We start from the raw sequence: 19,358 nt of genomic DNA on the forward strand, positions 1-19,358 counted from the left end.
TTGAAATGAATGGGTTTGTTGAGATTGATGCATGTTGTTTAGATGTTTGAATAATTTAAAAGTGATAACAGATTTTCTTCAGGGTTTAAAGATTGCTAACAATTATTAAAAAAGCTTGAGAAATGTTAAATCAATTTTTCACATTTGTATCAAGTAAATCATCAGAAATACCAGTGGTGGAATGGAACTAGGTATAGTTTCTCAAACCTTAGTACAACTTTAAAGTACATGTACTTAAGTATTTTCATTTCATAGTATTTTTTTACTTCAAATCCACTAAATTTCTGATGGAAATGTTGTACCTTAACTTACCTAAATTTTGCATATTACATAAAACATTGGAGAATTTAGATGCTTTTTAAGGGGGCTCAAGGCCCGCAAAATGTATTCTCAGCCCCCCTAAACATGATAATAATAAAAACTTCTTTTTTTAAATCAATTTTAGGGCTTTAATTTTGCAAATGTGTCTGTTAGTGACAGAGGACAAATAATTACAGTTTGAAAGGGCTAGAAACCAAGTAGGATTAATATCCTGTGTTGCTGTCGGCGGTGCCATGCACCTGTAACCTGTAGTTTTGGCCAATTAGTGGCTCCTGCCTTAGGCTGAGTCTTGGTCTATCTAATCTGTCAGAAAAAGAGCAAGAGTGCGGTTGTGAAGTTTAACGTTGGTAGTCCCCAGAGAATAAAGTAGTAATTTCATGGCGCAGATTAGAACCCAAATTGAAACGTACATTGTGCAGAACATTGGGTAAAATTGGTTGTTATTACTGTGACTTCATAAAGTGTCAGGTTTAGTTCCATCATAGTGTAAATAAAAAGTCAAAAACGTTATCTTACATTGTTGTTCAGGAGCTAGCTCAGCGATTATCTGATAATGAAATTACTGATTTAGCAGGGGGGGAAACAACTTTGTAAGGAACTGTATCTGTGTCACATTCTCATAAGGGGCTCGAGCCCCCCTAAAAGTCTGAATCTTGCCCCTGTCGACGTAATACATAGGCCTACTACAGTTGCACAAAATCAAAGGGTTGCTGATACAAACAGCAGTTCAATATTTTAAGTAATTATAATTAAAAGCTTTGTAATTGTTGTTGTTTTTGCTGTCATCTGAGATGCGTGCCTGCAGAGCGTGGGCGAGATTTAATATCACGCCTAGTCACCTGTAAACTCTTTCTTCCCTCATTAACACACACACACACACACACACACCTTCCATCGGTAATGTCTCACAGCTTCTTTCCCACCCGCACGAAACGGTTAGGGAATTAGCTGCCCTGTGTGCGCGCGCGTGTTAAGCCAGGGGTTCCGAGAACGCGCGCGGATTGTCCGCCATCTCAGCCCATCGTCAGGCTGTGCACCTCGCGCGTCTTATCATCCACCTCCACAGCGAAGCTTTGATCCTCCACGAGCACTGGTGAGTCCACTTTTTCACTTTTCTTTTGTCAAGTGTGATAAATAGGGCGCACTTGACCTTCATCATTTTTACTGTCATACATATCCCATGTTGTCGGCTTTGACAGGGTCTTTTTTCAAACTTGTTCACTCATTTGTTTGAACTCTAGCTAGCTGCTTGTGTGTAAAGGGCCTAGTCCTTAAAAAAAAAGCTTGACCTGAACGTATTTCAATCCCACTGGTGCTTCAGGGGCGCGTGCCAAGGTGCTGAGACTGTTGTTTTCTCTCTCCATCTGACCATCTGTGTGCCAACTGTTGCGTTCATGACCGTTTAATTAAATATGTGTCGAATAAGCAGCTCCTGACAACTGCTCGTGGATTAATTAGTCAAAATGGAAATGAATTACGTTGGGGTTTTGTAGGCTACTCTGCATTACAGCTTCTTCAGCTGTAGCCTACTGGTTAAAGTAAAAGTTTGATGCAACATGCGATTTCCACTTCAAATTATCACATAATTTCGAACTAAAGTCTTTGTTTGAGTTGTTTGTTTCCTGTTGCATTAGAAAGGAAGCAAGCAGCTGTTAAATTTAGCCAATTGTAATCTGCTGTATTACAGGAGAGGCCGTATTAGACCGCTCCCCTGTTGCTCTTTGCCACATGAGGGTGCAGCCGACTCTCTTGCCTCAGCTGTCGGAGAGCTTACAGGCCTTTAAGCCCCACGCACACTTGCATGCAGTTGCGTATTCGTCTTTTAGGTTACTTTTTAGAGGGTGAACAGGCAGGAAGGATATACAAAATGCCATAAAACAGGCCTTAAAAAAGTTAGGGTAGTACATCTAAGTAAAAAGTATTAACAAGAAAATTGAATTATACGATATTGTCTATTTATTACCACAGACTAATATGGGACCTCTTGTAAACTTATATTACAAGGAAGCCAGTTTGGTAGTATTGAATGGAAAAACTCATATCTGTCTTGCCATGCAAACTCCTGCCCTCAAATACTGTAATAAATGTTGTTTTTCCCTTCACATAATGACTACATTGAAGAATTTGTTTGGGGCAGCGGTTATTTCCACTTTAACTACAATTCTCTCCTTACTTATCAGAATCAGAATCAGCTTTATTGACCAGGTATGAAGACACATATGAGGAATTTTCCTTTGGAGCATAGTTGCTCACAATGTACTTACACATTCAAAACAAACCAACAAACAAACAATTAAAAATTACTTAAATGTGGAACATAGTGCAAAGGGTACTGGGATAAATAATATTAAGTTATTATATTATAATATGAACAGTATGAACATTATGAACAGTTCTGAAATAGGAAATGAGAATGAGGACTAAATAATGAATAATAAGTGAGATGTGAGAATGATGAATAAATACTAAATAAATTGAATAATAGTGGAACCAGTGAACAGGTGCTGTAGAGACAGTGTTACTGGGTTGTTGGCCAGAATCACACCTGACATTGTGGGTCAGTAGTCAGCTGTTCATCAGAGAGATGGCCTGTGGCTAAAAACTGTTCCTGAATCTGTTGGTTTTGGCAGAGGGGAGAAGCTGGAACAGATTGTGTCCGGGGTGAAATGGGTCTGCAGTGATGGTTCCTGCACGTTTCCTGACTCTGGATGTGTATAAGTCATGAAAAATATGTCCACTAAAAGTAACAGAAAATAGAAACATCATTGTAAGCTGCACAACTGGGAGAAAAGGTATCATGACTAATCCTTGAGTGACTAATGACCACACACGTAGCATGTGGCTAACAGCATATGAGATAAACAAACTCAGTCCAATCAAAGCTTCTCCAAAAACAACCACAGTGGCACTTATGCACTAACAGAACTATAACGCTGTCATCTTGGGATGAACGATAAATCTGAACAATTATTTAATTGATAAGAAACAAAAATGCATCCTTTTGTGAGCACAGAAGAACTTTTAATTTTTTTGTGTAAAGTAATTGACACTTTTACCTCCTCAGGTCTTTAAAAATATTCAATTAAAGCAATATGACAATCCCAAATTCTTTGGTTAAATTTTTGAAAAATGATGTCTATATTAAGTCCATAACATGTGAAGATGGATTGCAAGTATCGCACTTTGTTTTACAAGGGATACAAGTCAAAAAAGATTGGAACCACCAATCGAAGTGTCCAGATGGATTTATTACCTGACATCTTTTTGACCTGCTGAACTGTGAGAGAAATGTTCTCCATTTCCATTTTAGCTCTGTGTTTGCTTACTCTCGGTCAAACTGGGATTATCGTAGATGTAAGGGGATTGACGAATGAAGCCTGCTGTATGTCTGTGTACCCTGGGCATTTTCATGTCTCATGCCTTTCCCACTAGTGTCTCGGGCGGTTAGAACATGTAGTTCAAACTGTCCTGAAACCACTGCTGAATGCATCACACTTTCTCTTTCACCTGGAACACAACAGAATGTTGGAATCTGTATGGCACGTTCACCACCAGTTATTAAGATAGTCGGTAGGCTAGCTGCGCTAAAAAAGGTGTGAAGCTGTCAAATACTACGTGTAGCTTTCACTTCTTACCACCTGATCCCAATTAACTCAGACCTCAAACTGTATGATTACTAAGATTGACAACACTGCATAAATTAATATACTGTAATTCAACCATAGCAGCGTACATGTCCACTACTTGTTTCAAGTGAAAGTCACCAGACGCCACAATCTTCGGAACAAAGCCGCACTGAGAAATACAGAGAGAGTTGTGTGGAGCTGATAGTCTTAATTAGCTTTGTAGGAACTCATTTGGCAATGGCTTGAATGTAACAGTCAAAGGTGAGAGGTGTGGATGTCAGTGTCACTGATGACAGCCTGTGATGAACATTAGAGAGACAATAGACAATTTCACAAAAGATGAATGTGTGTGTCATTAGAGAAAATATGCAGCCTTTGAATGATTGAGGCTCAATAAAAACATGTCACAAAGCTCTCCCACATCAAATGGGACCATTTATGTCTGTGGATTCTAGCCTGCGGATGTGCTTCTATTCGTGTGAGACTTAACTACTCGGTTTCCTCTTAACACTTCCCTCTTTATCTCAAAAGAATGAGCCCTGCGACAAAATTACCCCAACAGATTGTAAACTGTGCCGCTTGGATTGCAGTGTGAGCTTAATCTGAGCCTACAGCTTCAATTGGGTAAAAAAGAAATGAGACAGCTTAACTTTGGCTCTCAGTCAGTCAGTCTCCAACAGCTACTACTGTGTGTGATTTCAAACACAATATTTGAAAGCAAAATGAAACTAAAAATGCAACTTTACTTCTTTTCTCCTTCACCGGTAAGCAAACACCTAAAATGATCATACCAAATGTTTAAAACAAACATGACTACTGTTAGCAATGCGGCAACAACACGCATTAGGCTCAGGCTGGAACACAGGAGGGGTAGAGTATGCGCAGCAGAGCAAGAAGGCATTTCATTGGTTCTTTTCAAGCGGGCCATGAGGCAGTGATTGGTGGGCGTTTTTACAGGATTGAAGCAGCTATAGATTAAATATCTTTTTTGCTCTTTCTTCATTAATTGCTGTCTGGGTGAAAAGCCACTTTCAAACAATTTATAAGAAAGTTGATATGGGACTGAGTTCCAATCTTCCCTCTAATGGAACAGTTTATTTTGTTTTTTTATCAGTTACAGCCAGAGCTGCCAGGTCATCCCAACTAATAAATACTGAACTCTTGTTTTTCTTCTCATGTACCAACAGTGATGAAACGGAAAAGAACGTATGCCTGTCATCAAAGAAATGAGTGAGTCGTCGTCCTTTCACTCAGCGACGCTTGTGTCATTGGCCCGATCGCTGTCTGGGCTCGGGCTTGATGCCGCCAATGGAGGCCCCATCACCCCTCTTGACAATGATGAGCCCCCTCCTCCGGTAATGGTCTCCTCAGAATGCTAACACTCACATCCTGAAGCCTTAACAACCTGCAGCAATATGGCAGCACACGTTTCCACTCCCTGAGCTAACACACACAGAGCTTTACCTAGTTGTTATGCTCTTTTATTATAGTACCCCAAAATTCCCTACTTGTAACCCTCATCATTCATCTCAATAGTTACTAGAATGTGCTTTTGTGTGTTTGTGCAGGAGTCTGGCATCGATCTAGGCCCTGGGCTTTTTTTTGACGATGGAAAGAGAAAAGTGGATTACGTCCTCTGCTACAAATTCAAAAAAAGGCGGGCATCAAAGGCACGCCTTTCCATTGCATCCAATGGAAGTATACCCTTTTCTATGCCGGGCCGTTGGGAATCGGAAGTAGAGTCTGGGGAGCCTGGTGCACCTGCCGGAGATGAGGAGTCAAAGCTGTCCGAGGAGGAAAAGGCTATAATGAGAGAGGAGTTTGAAGCGGGTCTACTGGAAGCTGGACTACAGCTAGAGCATCATAAAATTGTGTGTATCTGCTTTTACAGTTCTTTCACAATGATTATTTTCCTGCTGTACCGTCCTGTAGATATCTATGAGTCAGAGCTGTCCTTAAGTGATTTTGCTGACCACAAATCCTATGATTGGACGGCTGCCTAACGGACAAGACTCTTTCCCAGGAGGCTATGCCTGCACTCTAATAAAAAGAGAAAACATATTGATTATCAGTGGTATAATATAGAATGATATAGTTATAACAAACACAATTATATGTTGCATGTATTTTGTCATGTACAGCAGGGGTATTCAACCTTTTCTAAGCCAAGGGCCCCCTAACTGAAAGAGAGATTTCATACTACATAATGTTTCAATGTTAAACATTGAATTGAAAGCACAGTGAATCCTTAGGATGAACTGTATCTGTGGATGACTACCTTAGTGGCTATTTTACCAATACACCAGTAAGATATCGCAGATAGACTGATATATATTTGCTAATAATATGTTGGATTCATGGTAAGTTGAAAAAAGTTTATAATATGGAGGCCCCCTGCAGTAACTCTGAGAACCTCCTAAGGGTCCCGAGGGTGTGAGATGTTTGTGCGTTAATCAGATGCTGTTTTGGATGAGGATTACGAACGCTGACAGTAAGTGTGAAGCCAAAGGCCAGATTATAGGGCCTTATTAGAGAGGGATCTATTACTCGGAGGTGTGTGTGCTCCTGGCACTTGGAGTTGAATTAGTGGGTTTCATTTTGATTGTGCTGTACTGTACCAGTGTGTCAAACTGAACAGTGAAGGATTCATTTAAGTACAGTATAAAGTGTTGTGGATCAAGGTATGAAAAGGCCCCGTTGTGTTGTTGTTTGGGCTTCAACGTGAGTAAATTGAGTGAGTACAGTTACTTTAAAACATATCTGTTTATTTTGTAAAATCTCATGTTGAAGCCAAACTTTTGAAATCCTCTTCTTTATAGTGGTAAAAACTACGCATCTTTTAATCAAAAGTCATCTTCTCAAGGATCTTGATCTGATTTTGTTTTTATTTATGTTTTCCATATACTTTTAATAAATTCTGATCAGAATAAGAGTTGCTCCACAGAGTCTGGTGATAGATTGTAATGGTACCACCAGAAAATAGCTGGAAAACACACAGCCTTAGAGGTGTGACAGTTGTTGTTTTAGCCCGTAGTTGTATCTGCCTTCCACAAAAATCATTACACTAATTGTAATGGGCAGGTTGAGAAGCTTTAGAAGCTAACTGGTAGCTTGTCACTTTTCACATGATCAAAATTGATGACATCAGGTACCATTCCTAACATAATCTGTGCTAAGTTTCAGTACTTTGGAGGATTTGTAGGTTCTGGTCTTGAACTAATGGGATTCCCTACAAAACAGCCTCATTATAACACAAAGTAGCATACTTACAGGTTTAGGAAAGGCTCATCTGGCTGCCTCAGGACAATTAGCAGGAGCACTTGCGTGCAAAGACAAATAGAAGTGAAGAAGACAGATACAGTTTATCAATCCATAGACCTGTAATCCAATGCTAATTTGACAGGTTGTGTTATGAAGTTACGGATGTATTTTTTCTGTTCAAATTTCACATTAATCTGTGCGTTAACGTTTGTGTTTATGTGCAGAGGGCAAATTGCATGGGGGTTATTCGGCTGCACATCCCATGGCCAACACTCAGTCGAGAAGCTGAGCTTCAGAAGATCAAAGTTGCTGTGAAAAAGGTCAGCAGCAATAAACACACCCTGGTCCTTAATATTCTAGTTTTATGTAACATGTTTGCAGAAGATTAATTTGGATACACATCACAATCCCATTTTAAGTCTAAGGAGTTCAACAGAATGTGATGCGATAGCTGGGTAGATATATAGTGATATGACAGATATGCGTAAGGTTTTGGTTACAACCTAGTGTATTTTATTTGATTTGATTGTTGCCCTGTATGTTTTCATCAAACAGAAGTGTGAATTGCGAAAACGGATGGGCATTGCTGGGATGTGGGATTCCATTATTGGCAAAGTCAACATACCGTTTCAACCAGGCGTCCCTGACTTTGACATCCACAGAGACTCAAAGACACGCGTCCACTTCAAAACCCTTAAACATCCTTTTATCAGAGACAAGCTCCACCTGTGAGTACCCAGACTGTCACGCTCACATGCACACATGTACTGTTGTGGAATGGTATCAAAAAACTAACCCACTTTAGAAGTCGCCCTTGGCTGGGGACACACATCCCTTTCAGACATGGTCGGTGATTTAGATAACACCCTACTATCTAAATCACCTGCAGGCTGTCTGCTTTCATCATCCTTATCATAACATGGTGGAGCTTTCACATAAATTACATTTTTAATGTTAACACTATTGAAATTCTACTGGGAAATTCTACTGAGAAGATAAGCTCACCAGTAACAGTAACTTCTTTAGGTTGACCGAATGATTTGATCCAACAATCAAAAAAAGACTTTAATTTGTAAAATAGTGTGTGAACACTGATTCCACTACTCATTCATCTATAACTTTGGTGAACAAGTCTATTGTTAAGATTAAATGCTCACATTAGGTCTGTGACTTCTTCTTACCATTAACTGCAGGTACGACATCAAGTCAACAGACACCGTGTTCGACAACGCAACTCGTAGCAGAATAGTGAGTCCAGAATAAAAATATCTTCTAAACGTATGTTGAGAGGAATATTTTTGATATGTATTGAGCTCCCGCAACATTTGGACTATGCTTTGTTTGTGTCTAGGTGGCTGAGATTATATCACGCACTACCTGCAAACAAACTTGCCAAACCACTGGTGAGGTCTAACTTTTCCATTGGTTTTATTCTCCTTTTTCATACAGTTCATAAGCGTGCTATTAGTCAAATTTCATGCTGCCGGTTTCCGTATGCTATCAGTCACAAAACTATATGTGTCCATGACACTGTGTTGCACTTTGTGTCATAAGGCATCAGCTCATTATTGGCTCGGGGTGTCTACGACTCTGCCTTCCCTCTGCATGATGTGAGTATTACAGAAATAACACTGGATAATGTGAAAACATTTTTGTGTGTGCTATATCTACTGTAAACAAAGGACTTTCTTGTATCATAGAGGACAGTCAAGTCACTATATTTACAGTATGAACATTTATGGAAATGTGGAAAATTGGACTTCTGAACAATTTTATTGGAACAATACTTTTCCAAGCCCTAAGCTGCCATTATGATTATGCATTAAATGTGGCTAACTGTTAGGCAGTGTATCTCTATAGAAAGAGCTGGTAACCTTTTTTCTTTAGGGGTCGTTCACAAGGAGAGGACGAAAGGATCAGAGAAATGACAGACAGGTGAGTTGATTGGCTTCAAATGGGTCTTTGACAAAGTGATAGCAAACTGCCAAGCGATCAGGTCACAACTATTCTGTATTTCATGACCTTTAATTTGTCATCTACTAGCATGACCTTTGTGAGTTGATTCTGAAAGCACTCTGGCACGAAGCAGGGTTCAGTTCAACAATGTTCTGAAGTTTAATGAAACTTTTATTAGGGGTGGGAATCACCAGACGCCTCCTGATACGATATCGTCACGATACTTATACCATGATACAATATTATTGCAATGTTAAACATATTACAAGATTCTGCGATATATTGGAGTTTATAACCTTTTTTCCAACTTCAGAATTTTCAAATATGTCCCCAAAAGGAAACTTTGTCAACATCTGTTCTATCTAAAAAAAAAAAAAAGATACATTTCTCTGTTTGTTCATCTCACTTCAGTTTTATTGCTGCAAAATGGTATTTTCAAGCAGACAAACTGACCAACACATTTAAAATAACAGATCGATACTTGGTGCCTGTCTATCGATGATACAGTACTTCCACTGAAAATATCACGATACAATGCTGTATTGATTTTACACGCACCCCTAAAGAGTGTATATTGTCAGTCACATATTGCTCCAGTCATTTTGATGATGTGAGAGTAGATATACCATATGAAGAAAGGGGAATGGTTTAAGGGTAGGTTCACACAGATCAATTGTGCCAGGTAGTAAAGCAGGTGCTACAAAGTTTGAGACAAAGTCCGATGAAAAACGGTAGGTTCAGCACATCATCTTGTAGTATATTTGACGGTTTTGGATACCAACCTCTGGCATGACAGTTGAGCCTTAGACCTGTCACACTGTGCATTGTGCTTCTTGGGAAGTGTAATCTGCAGACATAAGGGAGTACTACTAAATGTGTGACAAAAGTTGTTTAAAGTCTTTTGTGGCTCCTAGGGGGAGCTGCTGAAAATCTGAAAGAAATGCCTTAAGTGATTCACTTGTGCATTGTCAAATCCAATGTAATTGTAGAACTGGTGTACATTTATGTGAATAAATCAACCTAGCTCCTATAGTATATTAAAAATCTAAAGTACTTGTCATTCACTTGTGTTACTCTTGTGGCGTGTGCTCGGATGTCTTTCAGCTCCTCCATGAAGAATGGGCTAACTATGGAGTCATGCATAAATACCAGCCTGTGGACCTGATCAGGTATATAGTTTGAGACTGCAGTGTTCCTTACAGCCACTAACACCACACTGACCAGACTGAACAAATACCACTGTGGCTAAATATGTAAAAAATATGTCCTGATGGTGATGCCTGAGAAAATGCTATGGTGTTATTACAACACTTTGGCCTGAGAGTAGTTAAAGATGAAAGCTGATAGAGGGTCTAAAACGGAAAGAATCAACAAGCCACTATTTTGGCAAGGCCATATAATTGACTAAAAAGTTAGTTAGGTGAAGGTTTTGACATGATGGTGACACTAGACATTATTGGGATAATGCGGCCTGTAGCTGGGAACCACCTGAATTGGACTGTAGAACCTGTAGCTAGTGGGGCAAAAATGTAAATCTGTAAACCTGCAAACCCAGGCAGCTAGTTGATACATTGGCCTTTTCTTAACAGGAAGTACTTTGGAGAGCAAATTGGTTTGTATTTTGCCTGGCTGGGTGTTTATACTCAGCTCCTCATCCCTCCCTCAGTACTGGGCATCATTGTCTTCCTGTACGGCATATTCACTGTGGATGACAATGTGCCAAGGTAGGCAGATATAAAAACCTCTTCAAACTAATGTATGCTCATCAAAAGCACATTATAGTATTACCATACATGTGCTTCTCTTTACTGTGTTCAGCAAGGAGACATGTGATGACAACCTGAACATCACCATGTGTCCACTGTGTGATGTAGTGTGTGACTACTGGCGTCTGAGTACAGTGTGCTCACTGGCCCGAGCGTCATACCTGTTCGACAATGGAGCCACTGTTCTCTTTGCCATTTTCATGTCTCTGTGGGGTAGGTATGCATTCTAATGCGCTTTTCTGATCACGTTACGGCGGTTTTATGTCAGTAGACCAGCTTCTAGACACTCACAGGGGAAGTGACAGGAGAGTATGTATGATTGGAGTGAGTGAAACTATTTACGTACATGTATTCTTGCAGTTTCCTGTGTGTTTTCCAGTGTTTATTTTTTATTTTTCTAAAGCCAACTATTTTAGGAATATTTGAATATTCCTTCTGTGTGTCTTCTTGTAGCTGCTTGTTTCCTTGAGCACTGGAAAAGGCGACAGATGTGTCTGAAACATACGTGGGACCTGACAAGCTTGGAGGATGAAGAGGTACAAAAATACATTGAGTAATTCTGTACTGTGCATTATATTAGAATAAACTCAGAGCCTTTTACTGCTTTGCCATTACAAGTATGAATCTTTGAGTCTATCTTTTTAACTTTCTGTTGTCATGACTCCTGTGTGAGTTAATAAGAAGGAAGGTGTCTCGCGGCCAAGGTCAATCATGACGACAGTTGTGGTTTGCCTTGCAGATTATCATTTGTTTCAGAACAGTGTCCTCCCCTTAATACACACATGCACCTACACACATGCCCACCAATGCATCAACGCCGCTCTTTACCCTGTAAAATGCTGTAATGGGATTGGTCTCTTCTTAAAACAGTGCACTTGCGGATGACACAGCAGTGAAACAACATAAACAATCACATGACTCTCCCTCTCACTCTCTCTCTCTTTCTCCCTCCCTCTCTATCTCTCTCTCTGTCTCTCTCTCTCTCTTTTTCTCTTTTTCTCTTTCTTTCATGTATTTCTGTCTCTGCTGCCTGAAGGAGCGAGTTCAGGTGGGCAAGTTTCTATGCGTATTAAACGTACCTGTAATCTGGTTTAAAAAGCTGTATTATTAATGTCTTTCATTTCATTAATTCAAAAATGTCTTGGCTATTTATTGGAATAAATACAGTATAAGCAGTTGAAAATCAGTTACATTCTGTAGTTGTAACTGCTGTCTGAAGCTACCATACTGTTAAGTTGTGATACAAGGATTTTGTCTCTGCAGTTGGGATCCTTTATTTTTTATGCTGTCCCCTGTGTTTAACAAGTGCATGTGTGTGCTGCAGGAGGAGCTGAGGCCTGAATATGAAGAAGCTGTACAGGAAAAAAAAGCTAAGGTTAAAGCAGCGTCTAAGAAGAAGGTATTGTACCTGGGTCTGTGTTGTTGTGTGTTTCAGATACAATTTCTATGACTTTTGACACTAAATTGACAATTTTTTTAATTATAAAGTTTTCTTATTTTGTTTTTTTTACTCTGTTGCAGTTAATTCATGCTGGGGAGGGCGTAGATGGAGAAAAAGACCAGATGCTGGCCTCGCAGGTAGGTTTAACTTCACCAACCCATCCTCATACCTAATGAAAGAACATTATGTGGACAAAGTTGATTGGAGGAGAGGGCGGGGCTGTTACACTGAGGAGATTTACACTTGCTTCATCTGAATGCTAACACAGATCTCACTTATTCGATTCTTTTACACTCAGTGAAGGTAAACAATGTTATAAATAAAAGAAAATATTACTGCCCGTTTACATTTTTTATCTCCAGTAATGTTATTACAAACTAACTCTGTCTGTATGAGTTTATGTCAGTGCACATAAAGGAAACTCAACGTCACCTACAGTGGGTGGTTGAGTCCAAAGCTGCTTACCTGCCTGAGATTAGCCCAGATTACTGATGGAGAGAAAAAAATGGAGGAGGGAGAGGAAGAAGGGGAGGGGATTTCTGCACCTGCCAGACAGAAAACGTAGTTCTGTGTGCAGAACATTTATTATTGCATATATCAAACAACTTTAAAGGCCGTTTGAGGGTTAAGATTGGATTTTAGGATTATTGTTAGAAATAGGTTATGGTTAAGGTGAGGGTAAGGGTAAGGGTTAGGCATTTAGTTGTGATGGTTATGGTAAGGATAAGGGGCTAGGGAATTATGTCAATTGTTATTATGTCAATTACGGGTCCCCACAAAGATAGTGAGACGCACCTAAGTGTGTGTGTGTTTGTGTTTGTGTGTGTGTGGTTGTGTGTGTGTGTGTGTGTGTGTGTGTGTGTGTGTGTGTGATTTGGGGCAGCTTAGTCTTATGTTATTGCTAGCGATGTAATATGCATGTTTTTCTTGGCAGCAGGAACCAGACTCACTTGACATTGAGGATCACCTGTCAGGTTTTCTCATCAATGTGTCTACCTTACTACTACTGGTACTGCTTTTACATCCCACAATATTCTATGATCACTGTCCATTTTTGTGCGGCATCATTTCATTGTCATGAAAGAAAACATATTCTTCAGAACCAGAGTCTTGTCATCTAACTTTTTAATGTTGTGGGCGTGTGTTTTGTGTGTGTTCAGATCTTTGTAACCTTCTCGGCAGTGTTTGGGGTGGCTGTTTATCGCATCTGCATGTTAAGTGTGTGGTCCATGAACCCTGATGCTGAAGCCAAGGCCAGTGTGAGGATGACCGTTACCACCACAGGCATAATTCTAAATATGTTGGTCGTTCTGGTGTTGGAAGAAGTCTATGGAGCCATCGCTGTCTGGCTGACTGAACTGGGTATTGAATATATTGCTGTTACAGAGTAAAGGGTTAAATATGGAAAGCCTTACAACTCACAGCTAGCTTAGTTCTGCAGCGTTATAGCTGGAAAATCAATTTGTAGAGTAGAAAGATTTCAGCTTGTAACCCCATGTTTCTAATTTAGGAAGCACGCTTACTACACTTGAAACATAGCATTATGAGCAAGTGTGCCTAACATGATGTCTTTACATTGCGTCTCCTATCCAATAGAACTTCCTAAGACAAAGGAAGAGTTTGAAGAGAAGCTGATCTTTAAGTCTTTCTTCCTCAAGTCCATGAATGCCTTTGCACCTATTTTCTATGTGGCCTTCTTTAAGGGCAGGTGTGTAAATCATAAAATCTTACTTCTCTTACTTACCATTGTCTTTCTTTTTTACTGATCATGTGACTTGGTCCTCTCTTTACACAGGTTTGGTGGGCGTCCCGGTGATTATGTTTACGTCTTTGGAGACTATCGCATGGAGGAGGTATGTTCATTAACACACATAAGTGGTAAGGGTTTATTTGTAAGAATATGTTCTGTAAATGTGTATCTGTGTCTTGAGTAAATGTGTGGTTTTTCCCACAGTGTGCTCCACCAGGCTGCCTCATCGAGTTGTGCATTCAGCTAAGCATGATCATGCTCGGAAAGCAGCTTATCCAAAACAATGTGTTTGAGGTTCTCATACCGTATGTATATCCAGAATTTTTTTTTACTTCTGCATACATACAGTCTTTACATTTACTGAATTTCTAATCTTTGCTATCTTTGTTCTGACTCTATCCTCTGTTTTCTTTTGCAGTAAGCTCAAAAAGATGTACAGAACAATACAGGAGGAAAAAGTAAAAAAGAGAGCAGCGGAAAATGAAGAGAACGACACAAAAGAGAAGAGACCAAAGCAACAATATGAGAAAGATTACACCCTTGAACCCTTTGAAGGGGTGACCCCAGAGTACATGGAAATGAGTGAGTCTCTTGCTTACTCTCTTAATCATCAAATCACTTGTTGCTGTAAACTAATTATTTAACTGTGTGTGTGTGTGTTTGTGTGTGTGTGGGTGTGTATTATTATTTACAGTAATCCAGTATGGGTTTGTGTCTCTATTCGTGGCCTCCTTCCCGCTGGCGCCAGCATTCGCTCTGCTTAACAACGTCATTGAGATTCGCCTCGATGCTGCAAAATTTGTCACTGAGATCCGACGGCCTGATGCTGTGAGGTGTAAAGACATAGGTACAGATGATGCATGAGAGCATGTCCACACTGTCAGGCACTGCGTGAATGAGAAACAAGCTATCCTGGAACTTTTAATCACTTTCTTTTCCTTTACTCCATTCTGCCCCTCCATGTCTGTCTGTCACTTTTACACAATAACACACACCATACACACACGCACACTTCCCGTTACCTCTTTGTCTCTTTTCATGCACATGCTATCTCCAGGGATTTGGTACAACATTCTCTGTGGAATCAGCAAGTTCTCTGTCATTACCAATGTAAGTGAGTGTGTGCGTGTGTGTGTGTATGTGTCTACTGTGCCCATAAAATTTGACCACTGGTGGAGAGTGTCTTACTAAAGTAAACTACTCACTAAAGTGATGTTTTGTATAAAAATTTAAGCAGCTTTTTGAATAGTTTGTGTGAGTGCATTTATGGGGTTTTTCCATTGGCCCTTTTGGTTGAGCCATAAGGGTTGAGGCCATGCCTTAGTGATTTGTGATTCCATTACTCATGTTAGCGTGTCAAGCCATACCTGAGATGGACCTTCTCGGAGTTTCAAAACTCACTATACTCAGAAAACACACCTGCGGGTGGCCCTGTTATTTGGAAATACAAATCCAAGTCGTGCTGTGCTAATGCACCAACCTAAGTTAAGCAAAGCCAAGCTGAGCCAGCACATGTGTAAAGAAAACCTATTTCTTTCATGTTTGCTGGCTGTCAGTCTTCTTCTTGCCTTGACTTTGTTGGTTCATTGCAAAACATCTTTACACAGTACCGCTGCCAACTGTCTATCACTGGAGTAGCAGAAAACAGGTGGGAGGAATGTGAATTGCATCACAAAACTGTACCTACTCATTAAAAAACTACTCTGTAGCACTACTAGTGGTCAGAAATCTCATAGGGTAACTTTAAGGCTATGTCTGAGTCTGCCTCAATGATTCTGGGTACTGGGCTGAGGCAGTGAGCGGTTTCCTGTTCCTGTACAAAACAGGTCTTTTGGTTTGATCTCTCAGTTGTACAGCTCAATTGAGGGAATTCACAAGAAATATTCAAATTAATGTAGGTGTTGTGGGTAGATAATATCATTGGTGTAAAAAAAATGTTATATTATAAAATATTTCATTTTTATGAAGTTTTAATCTATTCTGTTGAATGTAGCTGATAACTACTCGGTGTACCAGCAGTAACTGGTACATGATGACATATCATAATACAGTATTGTCATCACCCTCTTTTGTCTTCTCAGGCATTTGTCATCTCCTTCACGTCAGAGTTTGTTCCACGAATGGTTTACCAGTACATGTACAGTGGAAACGGCACCATGAATGGCTACACAGAGCACTCCCTGTCCTACTTTAATGTCAGTAACTTCCCACCGGGCAGTGCGCCCACCACCACCCTGATCACCGGAGTCTCTATGTGCAGGTTAGACTCTTTTAACCTTGACCTGTATGGATCGCTTCCCTTCAAATCCTTGAGCCCCGCAGCTTAACTCTTACTTTACCTGACTCCCAAACTTATCTTGAGTTTTCAGAAACTGTAAACTGTGGGTTTTGCAGAGGAACATTTCTTCCAGAATACCAAACATTTTTCTCTTATTTTTAACTATGTTTACTCATGTTGCTCTAGGTTCCTCCTTGTAATCACACTGTCTGTGTTTTTCAGATATAAGGACTACAGAGACCCACCGTGGGACCCAGATGCCTACACCTTTTCTAAACAGTATTGGTCTATCCTGGCAGCAAAATTGGCCTTTGTAATATTCTTCCAGGTATGACAATATTAAATTTCAGTCCAAAAATGATTGTCTGATTTTCAAATCATTCTTTCTCAAATTCATTGCACCTTATAGCAGAAGACTTTTTTCTTGCTTTTCTAATTTTTCACCATTATTTTGTCTTTATTGCTTGCACATACATAATATTGTAGATAATTAGTGATGTGCCAAACCAACTTTTCTCTCCTCATACTGATTCTGATACGTCAACTATTGTAAGAACTCATTGAGAACATTTTTATAAGTTAACACAAGGCCAGAGATTGCCAGGGCGCTAGTCTGAAGCCCACTGGTACTGTATGTAATCAGCCTATTTCAGTCAGTATCACCCATACCAAGCCAACGGACCGGCCTATATCTGTAGATTGTCTGATTGTAAAGACCATGGAACTTTCTTCATGCAGTCAATTAAACCTTTAAAATCTAGAAATATTTTATAATAAAGAAGATTATTTAGTAAGAATAGTTAAGCCGCATTAACTTCAAGCATAAATTTAAAAATGTGTTCTTTTCTTCTCCCCAACAGAACCTTGCCATGTTCCTCAGCATGTTGGTGGCTTGGATGATCCCAGATGTACCACGATCTCTGCGGGAACAGCTGAAGAAAGAAAACATGATGCTGATGGAGTTTCTGCTAAATCAAGACCAAGAAGCACGTGCCAAATTTCACCCCTCAAAACGCTCCAATTCCTGCTTCCCCGCCATCATTGTGATGGAAGCACCACAGGAAGAACAAGAAGATGAGCAGATAAAGGAAGAGGAAGAAAGAGTTGAGCTCAATCTGGATGGACCAAGAAGGAGCTGTGACAGTGATCCAGACCTTGTGAAGTCATTCGAAGAAGTTGAAGAAAAAAGACAGTTAGAGCGAGGAGGTGAAGAACAAGATGAGGGTGGAGTGGTAGAAAAGGGAGAAAAGGAAAAGGATGTAGAAGTGAATGAAGAGGTTGGACTGGGGGATATTGAGCAAGATGTAGGAGAAGAAAAAGATGAAGCAGAACAAATAAAAGAAGAAGAAAAAGTTGAAGAGAAGGCAGTTGAGAATGAGAACTTTACTGTTGATCTGGATGCCTTCATGAGCGAGCTGGGCCTGTTAGGTGAGAAGAGATTATGTAATGTTTACGTCATCTATTTTAGTTTTTGGCTTTTGGTTCTTCAGTTTGCACTACGTATTTTATCATGTGTCACCTTTCCTCCAAGTAAAGTAATGTTATCTTGTTTGTGTTATGTGATACATTGTTCTGTTTCTTGTCACGTAGATGAGGAATCCTCATCGAGCACAGCTAGAGATTCAGAGCTTCCCCGCTCAAAGTCCGAACAGGAGTACCAGGAGCCTCATTCTCATAGATCATCTAATGGAGGCTCATCCCAGAATCTGAAAGGCTCCAGAGCAGAAATGACGACGTCAGATACTGACACTAGGCCCTTCTCACTAATTGCTCCTCCACCCAGAGAGCCAGGCTCAAGGGCAAAGGCCCGCTGCTCCACCCTGCCTTCTTGCCACAAAGGGGCTGAGGCTTGTTACAGTCTGCCACGGCCCAGCCACTCCACCAGCCTCACCAGGTTCCAGCAGGCGGCCACACTTATCCCCCTGCTTCCACTGGGCTCTTCATTATCAACCTCATCCAATCCACTCTCTGCCCCTCACACACCTGTGTCACCATCCTCTCCGCATCCCACAGAGTCCCCACCAGCCCAGGAGCCCATAGCCCCCAGTGAACTATTTGCGCTAAAAGGCCCTCCGGCCCAACAGCCCCGCTCCAGGGTCAAAGCACGGTGCTCCACGCTGCCTCCACGACAAAGACCCCCTGGCCCTGAAGAGCACTCCACCAAGCCTAGCCATTCCACTAGCTTTACTAAGCTGGAGGATGGCATCCCTCCTTCCCCCAGTGAACTGAAGCGCAACATGCCAAATTGAGGGGAGCTGGGTGGCAAGGAAAAGGGACAGAGTTTGGCAGAGGGAGGGGGAGGACTATCCAGATTAGCCTCTCCTGTCTGTGCCTGGAACCTCATCTCCATCTGTCCTCCCTGTCTGGATATATAATACCTGGGGTCTGAAGGAGACCAACTAGATAAACCGAATGTCCTTTTTATCCTCTTAATCTTCATTGCGATGTTTTTACCACTGGGGGGTTTAGGACTGACCCTGACAAGGGGAGTGCTGGACAATTCAGAGAAAGACTGTTCTGAAACTCTCCCTGCCATGCAGGTAAACAATACCCAAGGAACTTGAACTTGTTATATTCCTGATTTCTTTGTTTTTGATTGTTTTTTGGGGGGTTTGTTTTTACAGCTCAATAGCCATTGCTCCTTTGTTATTTTCAGTCCCACACATGTACATGTATATACAGCACAGCTAGGATCAACACTAGTATCAACACTTATAGATCTACTGTTTTTTTTGGAAGTTTTGATATATGTCTATATATATATATATATATATATATATACTGTATATAAAATGTTTTATTTATATTCAAATAAATTATAATAAAAGGACTTGTTTTGGATATATGTTTTTCCTTCTGAATTCTCAAAGGTTGTTTTATGTTGCATTTCAATCTTGTTATATTTGCCACAATACGATTAATGAAAGCAAAGGTATTGTATTATATTATATTAGTTGTA

At 40.3% G+C, this 19,358-nt stretch overlaps 1 protein-coding gene across 2 annotated transcripts; it reads left to right on the plus strand.

Annotated features, from left to right (window-relative positions):
- Window positions 1–1,248: 1,248 nt before the first annotated feature.
- LOC117948867 (anoctamin-2) lies at window positions 1,249–19,143 on the plus strand. Of its 2 annotated transcripts, none has more exons than XM_034878796.1 (28): window positions 1,249–1,414; window positions 5,135–5,302; window positions 5,516–5,818; window positions 7,433–7,528; window positions 7,764–7,936; window positions 8,402–8,456; window positions 8,560–8,611; window positions 8,763–8,818; window positions 9,096–9,143; window positions 10,269–10,333; window positions 10,754–10,888; window positions 10,983–11,143; window positions 11,384–11,466; window positions 11,967–11,978; window positions 12,255–12,329; window positions 12,452–12,508; window positions 13,306–13,380; window positions 13,532–13,733; window positions 13,968–14,079; window positions 14,167–14,224; window positions 14,326–14,426; window positions 14,540–14,703; window positions 14,816–14,968; window positions 15,179–15,231; window positions 16,203–16,381; window positions 16,622–16,727; window positions 17,260–17,827; window positions 17,990–19,143. In XM_034878796.1, the coding sequence occupies exons 2-28, from the start codon at window positions 5,156–5,158 to the stop codon at window positions 18,646–18,648; spliced, it is 3,948 nt and encodes a 1,315-aa protein (XP_034734687.1). In that variant the 5' UTR covers window positions 1,249–1,414; window positions 5,135–5,155; the 3' UTR covers window positions 18,649–19,143. The 2 variants fall into 2 exon arrangements, with proteins under 2 accessions (XP_034734687.1, XP_034734688.1); XM_034878797.1 differs by having other exon boundaries at window positions 13,309–13,380.
- The last annotated feature ends 215 nt before the right edge of the window (window positions 19,144–19,358 follow it).

This window comes from Etheostoma cragini, chromosome 8 (assembly GCF_013103735.1).
Source record: "Etheostoma cragini isolate CJK2018 chromosome 8, CSU_Ecrag_1.0, whole genome shotgun sequence".
Taxonomy (NCBI): Eukaryota; Metazoa; Chordata; class Actinopteri; order Perciformes; family Percidae; genus Etheostoma; species Etheostoma cragini.

Coding starts and splice junctions, on each gene's coding strand:
- LOC117948867 (XM_034878796.1), top strand. CDS start 5,156: ATGCCTGTCATCAAAGAAATGAGTGAGTCGTCGTCCTTTCACTCAGCG. Junction 7,937..8,401: donor ATCAGAGACAAGCTCCACCT/GTGAGTACCCAG, acceptor CATTAACTGCAG/GTACGACATCAAGTCAACAG. Junction 9,144..10,268: donor ATCAGAGAAATGACAGACAG/GTGAGTTGATTG, acceptor GATGTCTTTCAG/CTCCTCCATGAAGAATGGGC.